The sequence below is a fragment of the Oryzias latipes genome (genome assembly GCF_053564925.1).
Source record: "Oryzias latipes strain Hd-rR chromosome 1 unlocalized genomic scaffold, Olatipes_Hd-rR_3.1 chr1_Y".
NCBI lineage: Eukaryota > Metazoa > Chordata > Actinopteri > Beloniformes > Adrianichthyidae > Oryzias > Oryzias latipes.
Genome location: NW_027616335.1, coordinates 6,424,859 through 6,442,200, shown reverse-complemented (window position 1 = coordinate 6,442,200; position 17,342 = coordinate 6,424,859). Strand labels below are relative to the sequence as shown.

Sequence of the window (17,342 nt, the reverse complement as noted above, 5' to 3'; positions counted from 1 at the left end):
CTAATGACCTGTTCTTCTAAATACCAATTCTCACTTAAATGCCTCATAAAAAAAAGTAGAGAATTATGCCAATATTGTCTTGAACTTAATGTTTCTGGTGACCAAAATGCTGTAACCCTTGTTCTATCCTAGGCACTTTAACATTGGGAGTTGGGTCATCTAGACCCACTAGACAGTGCTCTGAACCTTTTTTCTTCAATGATTTGTGATCTTCACTGGTGTCCATGGATTACATGAAATCTTTCCACCTTTATCCACCTTTGTCATGGTAGGGAGAACGCGTCAATTTAAGGGTGGGGTCATCTAAGATAGCAGGGTTAAATTAGACATCTTACCCACCATGTTGACTTTTTTTTTTTTTACAATAACTACATATAGTGCTACTATTAGCATTATTTTAGTAACTTGTCCTAACTTTATTATTTAAACAATTTTTAAGTGCACGTATCTTATTTAAAATATTGCATAGAACAATGAATCTTACTCACTGAGCATTTCAATTATAGCAGTTCAGCTATCTTTTCCCAATATTTATAGTAATATTCTCAATTCAATATTCCCTTTGGTTTTCTGACATTCCAGTTTTTATTACTCTTTAAAACTTCATATTTTATAAAATTTAACTCTAACTCTTGTGCTCTATGCTGCTCCGACCAGGATTTTGTGAATGCTTTTTTTAAATACATATATATCATGTTTTAGTCAGTTTCTCACCCTGCATATCCTCTTAAATACCTGACAAAAAACAACATTAAATTAATAGTTATTCTTTTACTAATTTTTTTGAATTCTTATTTGTCTTTTATGTATTTATTTTATGACAATTTATTTTTCAATTCACAAACTAAAAAGTGGAACAAACAAACCTGTCACCGATGAATGACCACTGAACACTGAAGCAAGAGATGCCTCCCTGCAGCAAATACAGTCTTTTAGCTCACCAAGAAGAGACACACTTTTAGGTAAATGATTTATTGGGTTTAGTCATGATTTTGCCAGGATAAAAAAAAAACAGGATAAAACATGCGTTTTGTATTTCACGAAGCTAAGCAGAAAGGGTTGGTAACAGGTCATCGTGCATGTTTGATTGAATCTCTTCCCTCCTCACAGATTGTTTCCTGCAAATACAGATAAGACAGAGCATGCTGTAACGTGCTGAGAAATGTTACTCTGGGTTATTCTTTAACAGAAAGCTTCTACAGAGAACAATCCTTTACTGTAGATTAAATATTGGATTGCAGAACTTTTTTCTTGAAAACCGTTTCTCATTTACCTGGTTTTCTCAATGTCTTCAATGAACTCTGGCAATTGAGCGTCTAATGTTTCAGGCAGGAGTGAAGCAATCACACCTGAGCCGAGAGCCACCGCACAATAAATGCATGCTGGGAGTAGGTGCCATGCTTCTTCTGATAGAACGACCAGTGGGGAGACGGACACACCCAGGCGTGCCAAAAACGCAGTGTAGCCTAAACCATTCTGTCTGCAAAAAACAAAAGACAAATGTTGTGATGCCTGCCACATAACAACAAGGTGGGCTTAGTGACATAGTGTCTCACTGACTAACCGTACTACTGTGGGATAGAGTTCAGTCGTATAAAGGTACATTATTGTGAATGAGGCCTCTGATGTGGATTTTCCGAGAACTCCCACAATGGTACGAATGAGCCATTTTTCTAAAAAGAAAGTAAGCGCTTATCGCATATTGCTACAAAAATCAGTCAACAGTATCTATTTTAACAGAAAAGTACCTTTAGAAACAAAAATATTGATGAAGAGGAGGAGACTAGTGGCCAGAAGGGCTGTGACCTCACAACGCCTTCTTCCAAGTTTTTCTAAAGAGAAATAAACTGCAATCTTCATCGGCATTTCAATTGATGCAAATATAAATTGTGTCAGGTGAGGGTTGAGTCCAAATCCCGAAATATTCAGAGTAATTCCGTAATATGTAAAGGCAACTCCAAACCTAAAAAAGAGAGATGTCAGTTAAAAACTGATAAACGAATGTCATTGCAGTCTTTTCAAAAAATTAAAAGTTTATTATAATGTTTAAATTAGTGTGTTTTCGCCCATAAATTCAGATCCAGAATACGTGTTTATTTCTTTTAATTCTGCAAAAAATACCATTTGTATAAACTTAAGTTTGACTTTAATTGAATTGAACTAGAATAAGAGGCCTGCATTTGACAGCGTTTTAATCCAAAGTGCTTTTCAAAGTTATAATATTCTCATTCATCATTATACTTTTGTTTTTGATGCTTAGTTTTTTATTTTTACAAGAAATAAGTTCATTCTAAAAGAGATTACTGTAGCATATATGCCACAAACAATCATTTTTAAACATAAAAATGGTCTCTGCATTCCATCATTTTATCACTTTTTTATCAAGGTGTGCATATGTGTGTCTGTGTGTGTGAGTGTGTTTGAAGGGGGGGTTGTCGGCACTGTTTGTTTTGTCATCTTGTTTTTAAATTTTATTGTATTTTATGCACAGCACTTTGAGTGACGTGTTTTTTGTAAAAGTGCTATATAAATGAAGGTTGATTTGATTTGATTTGATTTGATAAATTAATACTTATTAGTTATAATAAAAAGATTGTAAATCTCCTTCGATCTTCTGAACCCACTAAATACCTTTTGGGTTCACAGGGTTGCTGGAGCCTCTCCCAGCTACTGTCGGAGTCTGGATTGACAGTCAGATTGACAGTCTGTCACAGAGCCAACATTTGAAAATATATTTTTTGCAATATTTTAAGCAGTTAAGTAGTTTTGGAGTATTTTGAAACTCAAAAAAAGACTCACGGTCCAACCACACACATTTCATACATACCAAACAATCCCTGTGCATATTGCAAGTTTTCTCATGTTTGGTGTTTTGAAAAGGTCTGCAACAGTGAACTTCTTTCCTTCACGTTCACTTTCCACAGATTCCAGTAATGCCTACAAAAAGGGTGACTGTTAGACTCACAAATCCACATAATTCATTGTTCATGTATAGACATACTTCGGGTATGATGGTGGTGAGGCCCTTGGATCCTTTGTTCATCTTAGCACATTTCATCATGTAATACTGAGCAGCTTCTGCTTTTCCATTTGCTATAAGCCACCTAGCAGACTCTGGAAGCCATCTGAAATTGAAAAAGGGTTATTTCATTTTTTGATGAAGTGTGATTCAGACAAAACATTTTTTATTAAAGTAAAGCCTAAGCTTTTACCTCCAAACCATAACAGCCAGAATTAAGGGTGAAGTTGCAGCCAGAATGAGCGTTCTCCACTCATTTATCCCATAAGCAATCCCTACCAAAAGCCAGTTTCCAAGTGTCCAATCCAAACTAATGATTATACCAGAAAAAGTCCTGTGTTTGGTACTACACCATTCAATATCTGTGGGGAAACACATTTAATAAAAGCAAAACAAATGATGCAAATATGGATGAATGTGCAATTGTTAGCCTCCTTACTTAAGGCAATAGAGATAATGCTTATTCCTGCAAGGGATATCCCAGTGAGAAACCTCATAATGGCAAACATGACAAATGACGTTGAGACTGCACTGAGAATAGCAAAGGTGAGTGAGGACAGATAGGACACCAGCAGCAGAGGCCGTCGTCCAAACCTGTTCACACAGGGAGTCATGGATTAAGTATGTAAAATATGACTGTCATATGCGACAAATGAAAGTCCATTGTTTAGTCAAAATTTAGCTTTAGTGGGAAAAAAAACAAAACTTAAAGATATTTTCTGTTTACATCCAGTGATATTTTTTGATTGAATGACATGATTACAAGACCATCAGGGTCCTAAAGGGCTTTACAAAAAAAGAAAGATTAAAAAGAAACTTAACATTAAGCAGATTAAGAAGAAAAAATAAAACAGCATAAAATTAATAATATTTTTTTTACTCATTTTATTGAATTCTTATCTGTCTTGAATTTCTGGTACCGGACGCAACACAGCCTGTTCCAGTGGTGGTCCCGGATGCACCTCAGCCCTTTCCTGTTCCGGTGGTGGCCCTGGACGCACCATAGCCCGACCCGCCTGCCCTCTTGGCTGTGGACTTGACACACTCTGACGACTGGCCTGACCTTCCAGCCGACTCCATGCCTGACCCGCCAGCCGACTCCATGTCTGACCTGCCAGCCGACTCCATGTCTGACCTGCCAGCTCGACGACTGGCCCGACCTGCCAGAGCTCGACGACTGACCGAACCCTGACTTTGCCATGCCAGTCCCAGACTCCATGCCTGACCCATCAGCCAACTACTAGCCTGACCCGCCAGCCAATTGCTGGCCTGACCCGCTAGCTGATTGTTGACTTGCCCCGCCTGCCTCAGACTTCATGCCTGACCCGGCTGCCCTATGGACTGACGACTCAACTGACCCCGATGACTGGCTCAACCCGCTGTCACCCGACTACTGGCCAGACCCGCCTGACTCTGCCACCCCGGCCCTGAACTCTATGCCTGGCCCAACACCGGCTTTGGGCTCCCTGCCGACACCTGAACCACCAATGCACCTTGACTTGGCCCCGCTAGCCCCAGACTTTATGCCAGACCCGCCTCGTCTGCCTTGCTGGACAGCGCGGCTTTCCGGCCGTTCAGACCTGCCAAGCCAGACTGCATGGATTCTGTCATGTTTGAGTTCTGTGTCCTGTTTTATTTTGGAAGGTTTCCTGTTTTGTCACGCTTTTGAGTTTTGACTTCCCTGGTTCCAATCTCCTGATCGTTGTTCCGGCCGTCCTCCGGACCTGCCATGCCAGACTGCATTGCCTTCCGGATGTCCTCCGGACTTATCGTCTCAGCCTCACTGGTGTGCCCAGCCCAGTCTCCATGGACTCTTGTGCATCAAAGTTCAACCTATGGGCTCCCTCCTCCTTGGGTTGACTTTTGGAACCTCTGTGCGGTTCCTTGGGGGGGGGTACTGTCATGGTTTGGATGTCTTTGCCTTAGTTTTTGTTTCCTTTTGTTTCTGTCATGTTTGAGTTCTGTTTTATTTTGGAAGGTTTCCTGTTTTGTCATGCTTTTGAGTTTTGACTTCCCTGGTTCTAATCTCTCCTGATCGTTGTCTTGTCAGTCCGGTCTGTATATAAGTCTTGTCTCTGCCTTCTTCTTGTGCTGGTCCATTACTCTCTTTCCTGACTGTCTTCTGCCATGTTTTCGTGTTTAGGTCACAGTCAGTTTAGTTTGGTTTCCCTGCTCTGCAGCGCTTTTGTTTGAGAATAAACCCCTTGCCCTGGAACCATTTTGGGTCCTTAATGCTCACCAGCCCTCCCTACCTGACACTATGTTTCCCAAAATTAATATGAGCTAAAGTGTGCATTAGCTTGTAAGTGAAAGCGGAAAAACAAGAGTGCAGAAAACAACAAGTGTTTCTTTTTCTGTTTATAATATCCATTTTTAACTACTGCCTCCACACTACAAATACAAACTAGTATAATCAGTATTAGCTACTGTAATAATATTAATTATAATCACAATAAAACTGCTTTTTATTTCAATTAAAAATAAATAGCTATCTATTACTATTATTATTATGTCATTTCAAAAGTTTAAATGTGTTAAATGGTCACCACCCTTACATTAGTAAAAACATATTATTTTGTAACTGTTTTCAAAGTTATGTATTAAAAACAAATAAATTGCAGTTTTTAAATATTTGATTTATTTTCTTACTTCACAGTTTTATCAAACACGTTGGACAGTACTGCACAACTTTTCTCCCTGATGGTTTTAACATTAAAAACTATAGTTCTTCTTAAAACAATGAACACTGGTACTTTAAGATATACATTCTTGCATGCCAGCCTTACCTGTCACTCAGATATCCAAACAGAGGTGCTCCAGTCATAACACCGATGAAGAAAACAGTAGCGGTTGCTTTGTTCATCCATTTTTTGTTGCACACCAGATCCCACTGCAAAGAAATCAGAGCCAATGTTTGGATGCACTGCAGTTTTAATTTTAAACCAAATACAAAAGTCCTTGAATAAATCAAATTTGTTGATGCACCTCTGTTGCCAAAGTAGACCGAAAGATGCTTTTGTCATAGACCCATCCATTTTGACACTTGACAGGATATGTCTCCTCGCTGGTGTTTGAGCTGAACAAATACTGGTACTGAGGATTTGTAAACATTAAGCAGGAGCTTGGAGCCCCATCTCGCTCTGTTGGAATGCCAACAATGACTTTTTGGTTGAAGGTTAAGTTTCCGAATAACCCTCCATCCTCGATACCTCTGATGTCGCAGTGGTGAGGCGGAACAGCTGCGATGAAGTTGCTCAACAGGAAGTGGCACGGCAGACTAATTCTAGATAACACCTGAATCAAGAAAAGCACAATTTGAAATTTTCCAAATCCATTGATTTCAGAGAGTATGTCATCAAAGTTCATTTTGCTGTGTGTCTCAGGTATCAGGAAATTCTGAATGCTGTGGAAGTCAGAGCAGCTGACCCGACTTTGTGTTAGAAATACACATTTACTTGCACAATGTTAATCATTTCAAACCAACATTAAAACAGATTTGTGACTTTACATTGTGGTGAATGCACAGAGGGGGGACTTCAGCATCCTTATTCACTGTCTTGATTCTTAAGGTAACTTATTTAACCAATTAACATTTCTCTAAAAAATTTAGATTAGTATTTAACTTTTGTTTTGCGAGAGATTCACCAGACATTTCTACATTTAAAAAAAATTTATATAACACTTAACACGAGCAGAAAAAATGCACATCTGTCAATCATTCATTCATTTATCTTCTAATCCTTTTATTCCCTTTCGGGGTCACGGGGCTGCCGGAGCCTATCCCGGCCTCATCTGAATGTGACACACACAGTGGTGGACATAATTGTTGGTACTTCTCAGTTAAAGAAAGAAATAAAGAAAGAAAGAAAGTCCTCAATGCTCACTGAAATGACCTGAAATGTTCAAAAGTAACAATAAATTAAAATTTATTGAAAACTGAATAATCAAAATCACCCATTACTTTGGAGTTGTTGATTAAGAGAATTATTAAAAAAAAAAAATGAAATAGGGCTGGACAAAAATTATGGTACCTCCATAAAAGACCGAGAAACAATTGTCCAGGGGGTCATGATGAACTCAGGTATGTCCTTTAATTGATATCACAGCTGTTTTCAAACCCATAATCAGTCAGTCTGCCTATATAAAGGGAGACAGATAGTCACGTTGTTGTTTGGTGAAAAGGTGTGAACCACACTGAACATGAACAACAGAAAGCAAAGGAGAGAATTGTCCCAGGACATTAGAAACAAAATTATAGACAAACATCGTAAAGGTAAAAGCTATAAAACCATCTCCAAGCAGCTCGAAGTTCCTGGGACAACAGTGGCAAATATTATTCAGAAGTTTAAGACCCACGGGACAGTAGCCAACCTCCCTGGACGTGACTGGAAGAGGAAAATTAATGACAAATTGAGGAGACGGATAGTTGGAACTGTATCCAAAGAGCCCAGAACAACCTCCAAAGACATTAAAGGTGATCTCCTAGATCAAGGTACATCAGTGTCAGATCGCACCATTCATCGTTGTTTGAGCCAGTGTGGACTTCATGTTAGACGACCAAGGAGGACACCACTGTTAAAAGGAAATCCTGAAAAAGGCAGACTGGAATTTGCAAAAATGCATGTTGACAAGCCACATAGCCTCTAGGAAAATGTCCTTTGGACAGATGAGACAAAACTGGAGCTTTTTGGTAAGGCACATCAGCTCTAGGTTCGTAAACTCAAAAATGAAGCATACAACCAAAAGAATACTGTCCCTACTGTGAAACATGGAGGAGGCTCAGTTTTGTTTTGGGGCTGCTTTGCTGCATCTGGCACAGGGTGTCTTGAAGTTGTGAAGGTCAAATGAAATCTCAAGATTATCAAGGCATTCGGGATAGAAATGTGCTGCCTAGTGTCAGAAAGCTTGGTCTCAGTCGCAGGTCATGGGTCTTCCAACAGGACAACGATCTAAAACACACAGCCAAAAACCCCCAAGAATGGCAAAGAGAAAGGCGTTGGACTATTCTGAAGTGGCCTTCTATGAGCCCAGATCTGAATCCCATTGAACATCTGTGGAAGGAGCTGAAATATGCCGTTTGGAGAAGACGCCCATCAAACCTGAGACAACTGGAGCAGTTTGCTCATGAGGAGTGGGCCAAAATACCTGTGGACAGGTGCAGAAGGCTCATTGACAAATACAGAAACCGTTTAATTGCAGTGATTGGCTCAAAAGGTTGTGCAACAAAATATTAAGTTATGAGTACCATTGTTTTTGTCCAGCCCTATTTCAGTAGTTTTTTTTTTAAATAATTCTGTTAATCAATAACTCAAAAGTAATGGCTGATTTTGATTATTTAATTTTCAATGAATTTTATTTTATTGTTACTTTTGAACGTTTCAAGTAATTTCAGTGAGCATTGAGGACATTCTTTCTTTAGCTGAGGGGTACCAACAATTTTGTCCACCACCGTATGTGACTATATTTGTTGTCAGGAGCAGGGGAACCAGGGCCTTTGATGTATCACTAAAATACTTCAAGGAGTCTGAGAAAATGGGAGAAAATAATGAGGGAATCTATGAGTGAAACTAAACTGTCCAACAGAACATGAAGAAAAAATTCACAAGACATCTGCAAATGTTTAACAATTTAGTTTTATTCAACCACATTTTTTAGGTCACAGCTGACATAATCTCAAGGTGCAGCACAAGGAATGCAAGAAAGACTTAATAGCATTTAAATGCATTATTATTTACATTAGTATATACACTATATATATATGATGACATCAAAATTGTGAAAGTGAAATGTTCTTAAAAGACAATAAAGCCTAGGTATAGATGCTGACCCCTCTTTTCAAGGCGACAAATCAAACCAAATGTCTATTGATGATACATGAGGTTGCTGAATGCTAAACACTGCATCTTTGCTGTTACACATTCTTTTTTCTTGGCTTTTTCTCCAAAAGAGGCAACAACTTGTAGATTTGATTAAAGCTGTGCCAAAGGTCAGGCAAAGCGTGTGGTGTCTACACAGCTTAGATCAGTTTAAAACCCCAACTTTTAACGTAACCCTCGTGCTATCCTAGGCACTTTAACATTGGGAGTTGGGTCATCTGGACCCCACAAGACTTTTTTGATCTTCAATGATTTGTGATCTTCACTGGTGTCCATAGATCACATCTCCTCTTCACCTTTTTCCACCTTTGTCATGGTAGGGATAACACGTCAATGTAAGGGTGGGGTCATAGGATAGCACAAGGGTTAAGAGTAAACTAAAGAGTGAACATCAGTAGAGTTGAGATATACAGTGGTTCAGTATGTAGTTCATCATGGTTGATCTCGATCTCAGGTGGTGATTGCACAACAGAGGTTTACCCAAAACCATTTTATTGATTTGAAATGACTCAAATAGCTAATTTACAAGGTCAAAATGGCTTTTATTCATTTTCCTGTAGGAAAACTTGAGGAGTCAGTGTCAATTTCTTCTTCAGGACAGAACCTGGACTACACCACACTCAGTTTGTTTTCGTGACAGGCCCTTCATGTTCTGCTGAAATGACATCACATGACACTACTGCTAGGTGATGTTTCGGCTCTCTGCTTTAACGGTGGCCCGTATATCCTGTTAAGAACGTCAATAATGTTGGATGAGAATGCACATTTAGTTTGCAGGATTCTCCTTTTTTACCATGTCTTCCCAAGTCTCAGAGCCTGTTTAGGCCAGATGTTGTGTTTCTTTCTAGTTTCACCCATTTCTGTAACTTTGAAATCAAGCCGACTTTTCTGTGTTGCCTTAGTTTGGGTATTGACCTTTTTCTATTTGGGGGAGACTTCATCTTATGTCTTGATGGTTTGATTCCTGTTGAAAAATTGGTCCCAGAGCAGCGCTAATCTTTTAAAAGATATTTTGTCATAAAGTTAAGGTTATTGTTGTTTTATTTTATAGTATTTTAGTTAAAGCTCACATGCCTCTATTGCCTTAGCTAGAAGCTAGAAGGATTTTACTTTGAAAGTTGATTTTAATTTTGTAGTGGTTTGGCACCACCCCTTGGTGAATATCAGGAAATGATTTTCTGATGTTTTTTTTTGCCTGCCTCTTTCCAAAAAAAGACTGTTTTAAGGCTTAATTTGGGAGAATGTGCAATAGATTTCACTTAACAGCACATTTTGTCAACTTTTTTAAAGGGTAACTGTCACTTTATAAAATAAGGAAATGAAGAAACTATTACCTAAGAGTTGGGAACACAGTTCTGGCCTTAATAGCCTGAAAATGAGAAGAAAAAAGTGCTGGAGATTCTAAACATGTGTTTAAATGTCAAAGGCAGATGAGAAACATGAAGTGAGAGATGGGCACAGCGCAGAAAAAGAAACCTCTGTGTAAACACAAGTCCGGAAAACAGCCCTCCTAATGTTTTGCTTATTCTGTTGGACGTGAATGTTGTTTGTCCCATGATATTAAATACCATTCCATTTACAGCAGTTGCAGGCCTAATGAAACTCCCAGAGCAAAGATGCTCTTCCTATTGGGGAATGGAATAATTTGAAGAAGTAAGTTAATGTCTTAGGACAATAGATGATTTCCTGCTTCTTGGTTTGAGCATGTCTTCATTGCAAATGTCTTGTCTCATAGTATTTCATGTTTAAAAACACTACTTAAATAAAAATCTGCATGTGGGAAAGAGTTAGAAAGCAACTTTATGGCAAATGTTTAAAAAAAAGAAATGAAATGGTATAAGTTGCCCACTTCTGAATCCTTACATTCAGATATGGCATGTGTCGTGGTCTGCATATCCAGAGACCCCAGACTCTAAACCTTTAGAAACCGTGGCAGCCACTCCAGTTTCTCTTGTTCTTTATCAACTTGGCCGATGCGACCCCGGTCTTGACCCCGACCACAAAACATGCCCCAGGGAATTCAAACTGGAGCACTGAACTTTCAGAGGAAGGAGGGAGTAAAGAAGCACCTCCTGCCTCTGTCTTCTTTGGAATCTTAGACGAGGGTGCTGAGCAGGCAGAGAGCTGGAACTCCGGGTCTGGTTCGGATCTGTGCAGACCGGACAGGAACAGGAGAAGGCACACAAGTAAGAGTCTATCCTCAACTCTCCTTTTGAATGAAAAAAAAAAAAACACTTGTGCAGATGCTAAAGATCAGAGTACGACTTTTTTATGCATATGTATTATTTTGTAAATGGACAGTGCAATGATAACTTTGCATGCAGGCAACCCAGAACTCTGAGTAAAAACTTTGAATATAATTTTCTAGGTTGTAATATATTTAGTTAAAAGGTAACAAAAAATGTGAGCATCCATTTTCGGGTTACAATCTTACAGTATATTCAAGGTGGACTTAAATGGTCCATCCAATGGCTTAGACGGAGCAGGATAAGAATAAAATATGACCATATGATGAGAGTGGCACTGGCGAGTTTGACAGACACCAACATGTGTCAGCCTGCTCTGTCACCGGATCTCTTTCCAATCGTAACTCTCGGCTGCAACGGAAAGTGAGCTGCTCATTTTATGTGCCTCCTTCAGTAGAGGACTTTTTTAATTATGTTATTCTTTAACTCATTGTGCTAATTTCATTTTTTTTTTTACTGCACAAAACCCTAAAAAGTATTTTTTTCCCCTGAATCATGGTGTATTTATCTTTGGATTTTTACATTTCTCTCAGATTTATTTATGTATTTTTTTTCATTCTCTTTCTGTTTTGTTTTTGTCTCAGGCACAAAAAGAGCCCTCAAAGAGAACTATGTTAAGGATAACAAGACTATATGTCATCAAATTGTCCGGGTTCTGACAAAAAAGAAAAAAAAACTGGGATCCTGAAAACAACAAAATTTGCTGTTCAACAGACACTAGTAGAGCCTCAAGAAGTACACACTGGAGAATCAGAGAAGCGGTGTTCATCCATTCAAAGCAAAGCCCTGGTAGAACGAAAACTGACTAGATTAGATCAGCCAGGTATAACAAGTGTCTGACCACAACGGAGAATATTCTATTAATTATTACCAGCATTGATTAAGTGTTAACTGGAAAAGAGTTGAAGCAATGGATGCACTACCAGAAACAAAAGGAAAAGGTGTTTTGATGTTTGTTCAAAGACGCAAACGGATTGATGAATTTATATTAGAGCAGGAAGAACTGAGCAGTAAACAACCGCCAATGGGTGCTGCAATAGAACGGCAAAGAACGGAAGAAAGGAACGTTAATGACACAATGAAAGTATATGCCAAAGAGACTAAATACATTGGTGTTAATCCAAAAAAGCCTTTGGAGCACCATCAAGATGCTCAACAGACAAACAACCTGTCCAACATGCCTAAGCCTTTGGTGCCAAATAGAACTGCAAGACCTTTTCTGGGGTTTCAAGGTGGCTTCACTGTAGCTGAGGAAACTCTTCAAGCCCCAATGGAGGAAGTAAAATTCAAACGGCCTTCACTGCCCAACAGCAACCCAAAAGTGTGGTCTCCAACAGCAGACATAATTGCCTCAAGAGATGAGCGTATATATGTGCCAGCAATAAAGACTGGCATTCTTTCAGACTCCAAAAGGAAATCTGCAAACAAGCAGCCGCCAGCATCTGCACAAGCATCTGAGCGCCAAAACAAAGGAGAGAGGAGGTCCTACATTGAACCAGAGGAAGACTGTTTTAGTTTGGGTGCTGAAGCTTGTAACTTCATGCAACCCAGGACAATTAAACTTAAAAACCCACCTCCTGTTGCCCCCAAACCCCCCATCAATCCAGCCTGCCCACCCTGGATGACAAAGAGTCCTTCTAGTGAACTACATGTTCCTTCAAGGAGTCCAATCTCACAACTATCTCGCAGTCCTGTGGGGGGTCACAGCCAGAATGACGGGGTCCAGCCTCAAAAGATGACAAGCGGTTGGCCATCAGATCAAACTCAGGCCGCTCTTCAAACACCTGCCAATGCCTGGGTTTCAGTCAGCTCCTCTCCCAAACTTCATCCCCAGCCAAGCACAAATAGCTGGAGTCATCAGCCATCATCTGTGAGTATGCAGGCCAGCAGTCCTTCTTACAGTCCCTATTCACCCTCAATCAGTAAGTCAGACAGCGCTCCAAATTTAGTTGCTTCTTCTTCATCACAGACAGAAAAGTGTCACATCCATGTAATAAATGCCTCCCAAGTTCCTTCAAAGGTCCCAACCTCCAGTATAGGTGTCAGTCAGGCTGCAAGAGGTACAGCCATGGCAGGAAAAGGCGCACAATTGTTTGCCAAAAGACAGTCTCGTATGGAGAAGTTTGTTGTTGACTCAGAAACTGTGCAAGCTCACCAAACCAGACCCCATTCGCCAACTCAGTCCCTCCCCAACTCTTGGAGATATTCATCCAATATTAGAGCCCCACCTCCACTGTCTTATAACCCTCTGCTTTCCCCATTTTACCCTCCATCCGCAGCCAAGAAGCCCCTTCCCACAAGCCCAGAAGTAAAGTCCAAAGAGAAACCTAAATCATTTCCCAAGCAGCTCAACGCCTTAGATATTATGAAACACCAGCCGTACCAGTTGGACTCGTCACTATTCAAGTATGATGTGGTCCCTGAGGGCAAAGCCCCTAGTCCTAAACCTACTCCTGCGTCAAAGTTTGAAGTTACAAAAAGCCGCAAACAAAGATCAGCCTCCCTTCGTTCCTCCTATAAAAGCCCTGAGCTTTCAGCTCAAAGCAAAGCAGAGACTCCTGCTAAGTCCTCTGAATCGGTAAGTCTCCAAGTTTTCTCTGCCAAAAACACAAGATCAGCTGGGCTGGTTGAGGCTGACAAGCATTTGGATAAAAAGCTCACTGCCACAACCACCGCCCATCGCGTAAGCAGCAAGCAAGCACCAAGAGCCCGATTTGCAAGCACATCATCCCAGCACTCGTCCCTTGGTGACAGCATAGCTTCAGCTTTCTCTCCTGCATCTCTTATTGCTAGAGGCGCACGTCAAATGGCTCCTCGGCCAAAGTTTTCAGCAAAGAAACCAGTGGTGACTAGCAAGCAGTGGAAGCCTGTTGCAATGCTTCATTCGATCTGATACAGAACATTGTGCTGAATTAGTAAAGTCTGAGACACCACTAGGCTCATTATAACTACAACTCTGTGACTTCCGCGTCTTAACAGGTCGAAACGTTAAGAGTTTTGCACTATATCTACACTTTATCCAATTTGAACCACACAAAAATTTCAACCCTTTTAAATTTGTGGTCCATGGATTAAGAAATGAACTTTATGTACTTCATTTTTATTTTATATTCTGCCAATTTGTGCCAAAAAGTAATTTCATATTTCAGAATTTAGTGCAATAATTCCCCTAAGATGACAATCGAATGAATCATTAAAAATTTTTTATTCAATTGCACGAATGATGTCTTTAAACATTTTCAAAAGGCCCTGAAAATGTTTTTGCCTCCTGAAAAGTAAGGAAAAATCATTATAGATTCTCAGGAAGGGCCATTACTTTTACCATGTCGTGTGCACAAAGGCCTATCAACAGTTTGCTCTGCTCTACATCAGCTGTTTTTTTATTTAGCATCAGAAATTATTAAACCCCTCCCAAACAAATTTTTATAAAGTTGAAATTAAACAGGTTGGCCATTTGAGGAAACAATATTTGACCTCTTTAGAAATTTAAGGATTCATTGTGTTTGGATCTAACCTGTAGTCATACTTTATTTGTGTGCACACAACTATAGATTCCTTCAGTCTCATTCCAGACTTTGATGGTGTCACAACAAATAAATGTTTCACTGCTGTGATTATGAATCCACATGACTTTAAATTTATTCATTACTGTGAGAAAGTATTTTCTGCAACCATCTGCTATGAATGAATGAACTGCTATGTCAGACAGGGTCTAAGGGCAGGGATACCCAGTTTAGTTAAGTTAAGTTAAGTTAAGTTAAGTTAAGTTAAGTTAAGTTAAGTTAAGTTTAGTTTAGTTTAGAATTTGCCTATTAAATTCTATGATTTCATGTTTACTGAACAATTACTGGTATGAAGCCCATTGAGACTAAATTATTGTTATAATATCGGGCTATATAAATACAAATGGAACTGAATTGAATTGAATTGAAAAACACTGAAAACAGAAATGTAAAGGATCTAAAATCGAATCAATCAATCAAAAAGAGAACAGAAAAACAACACTTTTGTTTGCACTTCTTCTAATGAGCATAGTCATACCATTAAACTTCTTTTTCCTCCTTTGTGTGTTTGTCTTATGCTTGATTTGTTTTTTAGTTTCCTTTTCACTGAATGCTAATTCTTCATCAACTGTCTTTCTCTCACCTTCCTGTCAGTCATTAAGGATTTACCTCTTCACTTTGGGAACACCTGTGTCTGCCTGCTTCACAGCTTTTCCAGCAGAAACCGTTTTAAGAAGCAACTGTACGTTTATTGGCATTGTATTCCCGGGTGATGTTAATGGTTGCCAAGGAAAGAAATCCACACGGAAGAGGAGTTTTCCTCCAAAAAAAATGATTTACTGGGTTTTCTGATTTCACTTGGTACAAAACTTTGAAGGTACCTCAGGTAAAGAAAGAAATGAAATATGTTACAGCAGTCAAAATATTGCCTTAGGGGAATTTAAATTATCTAAACAAATTATCTAAAAAAAATCTAAGTTGTGTATATAGTTAAAGAGGATTGTCCTCCTATCTTGATAAGAAAATAAACGTAAACTACAATCCTCCAGAAATATAAAATTTTCTTAACTGTCGAAACTAAACTCCTATCTATCAATTAACTTAAAAAAAACAGATGTTTAAAGCAAGTGTGGAGAAAGAGGACTCTTAATTTCACAAATATGTAATAAAATGATTAACATTTTCCCTATTGTATCATTGTCTAACGTTTAGATTTATAAACCGAACATGTGAAAACGTGGGCTAAAAAAGATTCTCAAAGCATCTATTTTCCATTTACACTGACTTGTATTAAATGTGTCGAGCTTTTGAGGCATTCGGCCAACAGCAGATAAAATACAACATGTGTTGGTTGAAAACCTAAATCAGACTGATGAAAGAATTACTTCACAAAGATAGCTTTGATTGATACTAAAAGTATTTGAAAAAAATTGTAATTAGGCATTAAAAGAGAGACAGCATTTATAATAAAACAATTTCTTCCTTTGGTTGGTTTAACCTCTTAACCCTTGTGCTATCTTAGATGACCCCACCCGTACATTGACGTGTTCTCCCTACCATGACAAAGGTGGATAAAGGTGAAGAAGTTTTCATGTAATCCATGGACACCAGTGAAGATCACAAATCATTGAAGAAAAAAAGGTTCAGAGCACTGTCTAGTGGGTCTAGATGACCCAACTCCCAATGTTAAAGTGCCTAGGATAGCACAAGGGTTACGACATGAGATAATAGTTGTGCTAACCCTCTATACATGTAGTCACATAACTTCGGTTAAGCAGACTTAGATACTGTGTTAATGTAACCCAAAATGTGATGTCCACATGGATGCCAGGTCTTAAGAGGTTAAACATGGATGATGATTTATTTGGACAGACTATTATATTTTAATTTCTGTAACTTTCTTCTCTTACGACAAATTTTAGTTTAAAAATCGACTCCTATAAATAAATCCAGAGGATGGCAGCAAAGGCTAGAAAGTTTCTGCTGAATAAGTACAATAACACCTGATTTTTTTTGTAGGGTTTTGGGAGGAGCCGTTCTCTGAGCCTGTCTCAGCAACTCAACTCAGCTCCTGTCTCCTCACTTCTCTCGCCTGGAGATCGGCCATCTTTCTTCCCAACAAGGCAAACGTCTTTTCAAGAAAAACTCCCCAAGCCACCAACTCCTTGGGAAGCAGCGTCTAAAAGCCCAACTGGCACCGTGGATGATGCCTTCAATGGTCTTCCATCTTATATTGCCAGTAAAGTTAATTGTGCAGCTCACCGCATGTCTCTGTCTGAGCCTCCAGTAGAATGGAAGCGCAGAGTGTCTCTTGACTGTGCAGCCGTCAGTCGTTGTCATCACTCTGCCCCGGCTTTTCAGCCTCTGTCCATGAGCTGTTCCTTCTCATCTGAAAAACCGGCCATCTACGGGCCTCCGTTCAGACCTGCCCAGCCTCTGAGGCTTTTCAGCTGGGCTGGCTCGGAATACAGGAGGAAAGGCTCAAGTCCAACAAAGTAATCTCCTTTTTATAGAGCAGAGAGTGATCAAATTAATGCCACAGAGATTAAGTCTAGCATACACCAGTTAAAGATAGACGCATATTTATAGTAATGATAATACTTCAAGGAATAAAAGGGTCAGTCTAAAGAACCCTTGATTAATGGTGGCAGATGTAGCGTTGGTTAAGATCTAAATAGTTAACTTAAAAGGACACCAT

The 17,342-nt window shown here is 39.3% G+C and overlaps 2 protein-coding genes across 6 annotated transcripts; one reads left to right on the top strand and one right to left on the bottom strand.

Annotated features, from left to right (window-relative positions):
- Positions 1 to 956: 956 nt before the first annotated feature.
- LOC101172381 (solute carrier family 22 member 7) lies at positions 957 to 6,437 on the bottom strand. 3 transcript variants are annotated; one of them, XM_078943480.1, is made up of 11 exons: positions 6,005 to 6,437; positions 5,806 to 5,909; positions 5,669 to 5,716; positions 3,459 to 3,613; positions 3,213 to 3,381; positions 3,002 to 3,125; positions 2,828 to 2,937; positions 1,749 to 1,963; positions 1,565 to 1,673; positions 1,274 to 1,480; positions 957 to 1,118 (listed from the first exon to the last, which is right to left on the bottom strand). In XM_078943480.1, the coding sequence occupies exons 1-11, from the start codon at positions 6,383 to 6,385 to the stop codon at positions 1,046 to 1,048; spliced, it is 1,695 nt and encodes a 564-aa protein (XP_078799606.1). In that variant the 5' UTR covers positions 6,386 to 6,437; the 3' UTR covers positions 957 to 1,045. The 3 variants fall into 3 exon arrangements, with proteins under 3 accessions (XP_078799606.1, XP_023816770.2, XP_078799607.1); XM_023961002.2 differs by lacking the exon at positions 5,669 to 5,716 and having other exon boundaries at positions 6,005 to 6,436; XM_078943481.1 differs by lacking the exons at positions 957 to 1,118; positions 5,669 to 5,716 and having other exon boundaries at positions 1,165 to 1,480; positions 6,005 to 6,436.
- A 4,532-nt stretch (positions 6,438 to 10,969) lies between these two features.
- Positions 10,970 to 17,272, top strand: synpo2b (synaptopodin 2b). Of its 3 annotated transcripts, none has more exons than XM_078943478.1 (3): positions 10,970 to 11,081; positions 11,726 to 13,011; positions 16,664 to 17,272. In XM_078943478.1, the coding sequence occupies exons 2-3, from the start codon at positions 12,052 to 12,054 to the stop codon at positions 17,141 to 17,143; spliced, it is 1,440 nt and encodes a 479-aa protein (XP_078799604.1). In that variant the 5' UTR covers positions 10,970 to 11,081; positions 11,726 to 12,051; the 3' UTR covers positions 17,144 to 17,272. The 3 variants fall into 3 exon arrangements, with proteins under 3 accessions (XP_078799604.1, XP_078799603.1, XP_023816567.1); XM_078943477.1 differs by having other exon boundaries at positions 11,726 to 13,719; XM_023960799.2 differs by lacking the exon at positions 16,664 to 17,272 and having other exon boundaries at positions 11,726 to 15,207.
- The last annotated feature ends 70 nt before the right edge of the window (positions 17,273 to 17,342 follow it).

Bases quoted from the DNA above. Each gene is read 5' to 3' on its own strand.
- LOC101172381 (XM_078943480.1), bottom strand. From the start codon at position 6,385: ATGAACTTTGATGACATACTCTCTGAAATCAATGGATTTGGAAAATTT. The intron at 3,126-3,212 runs GTAAAAGCTTAG...TTTCAATTTCAG, and splicing joins CTGGCTGTTATGGTTTGGAG to ATGGCTTCCAGAGTCTGCTA. The intron at 1,674-1,748 runs GTACTTTTCTGT...CTTTCTTTTTAG, and splicing joins CAATATTTTTGTTTCTAAAG to AAAAATGGCTCATTCGTACC.
- synpo2b (XM_078943477.1), top strand. From the start codon at position 12,052: ATGGATGCACTACCAGAAACAAAAGGAAAAGGTGTTTTGATGTTTGTT. The intron at 13,720-16,663 runs GTAAGTCTCCAA...TTTTTTTTGTAG, and splicing joins CTGCTAAGTCCTCTGAATCG to GGTTTTGGGAGGAGCCGTTC.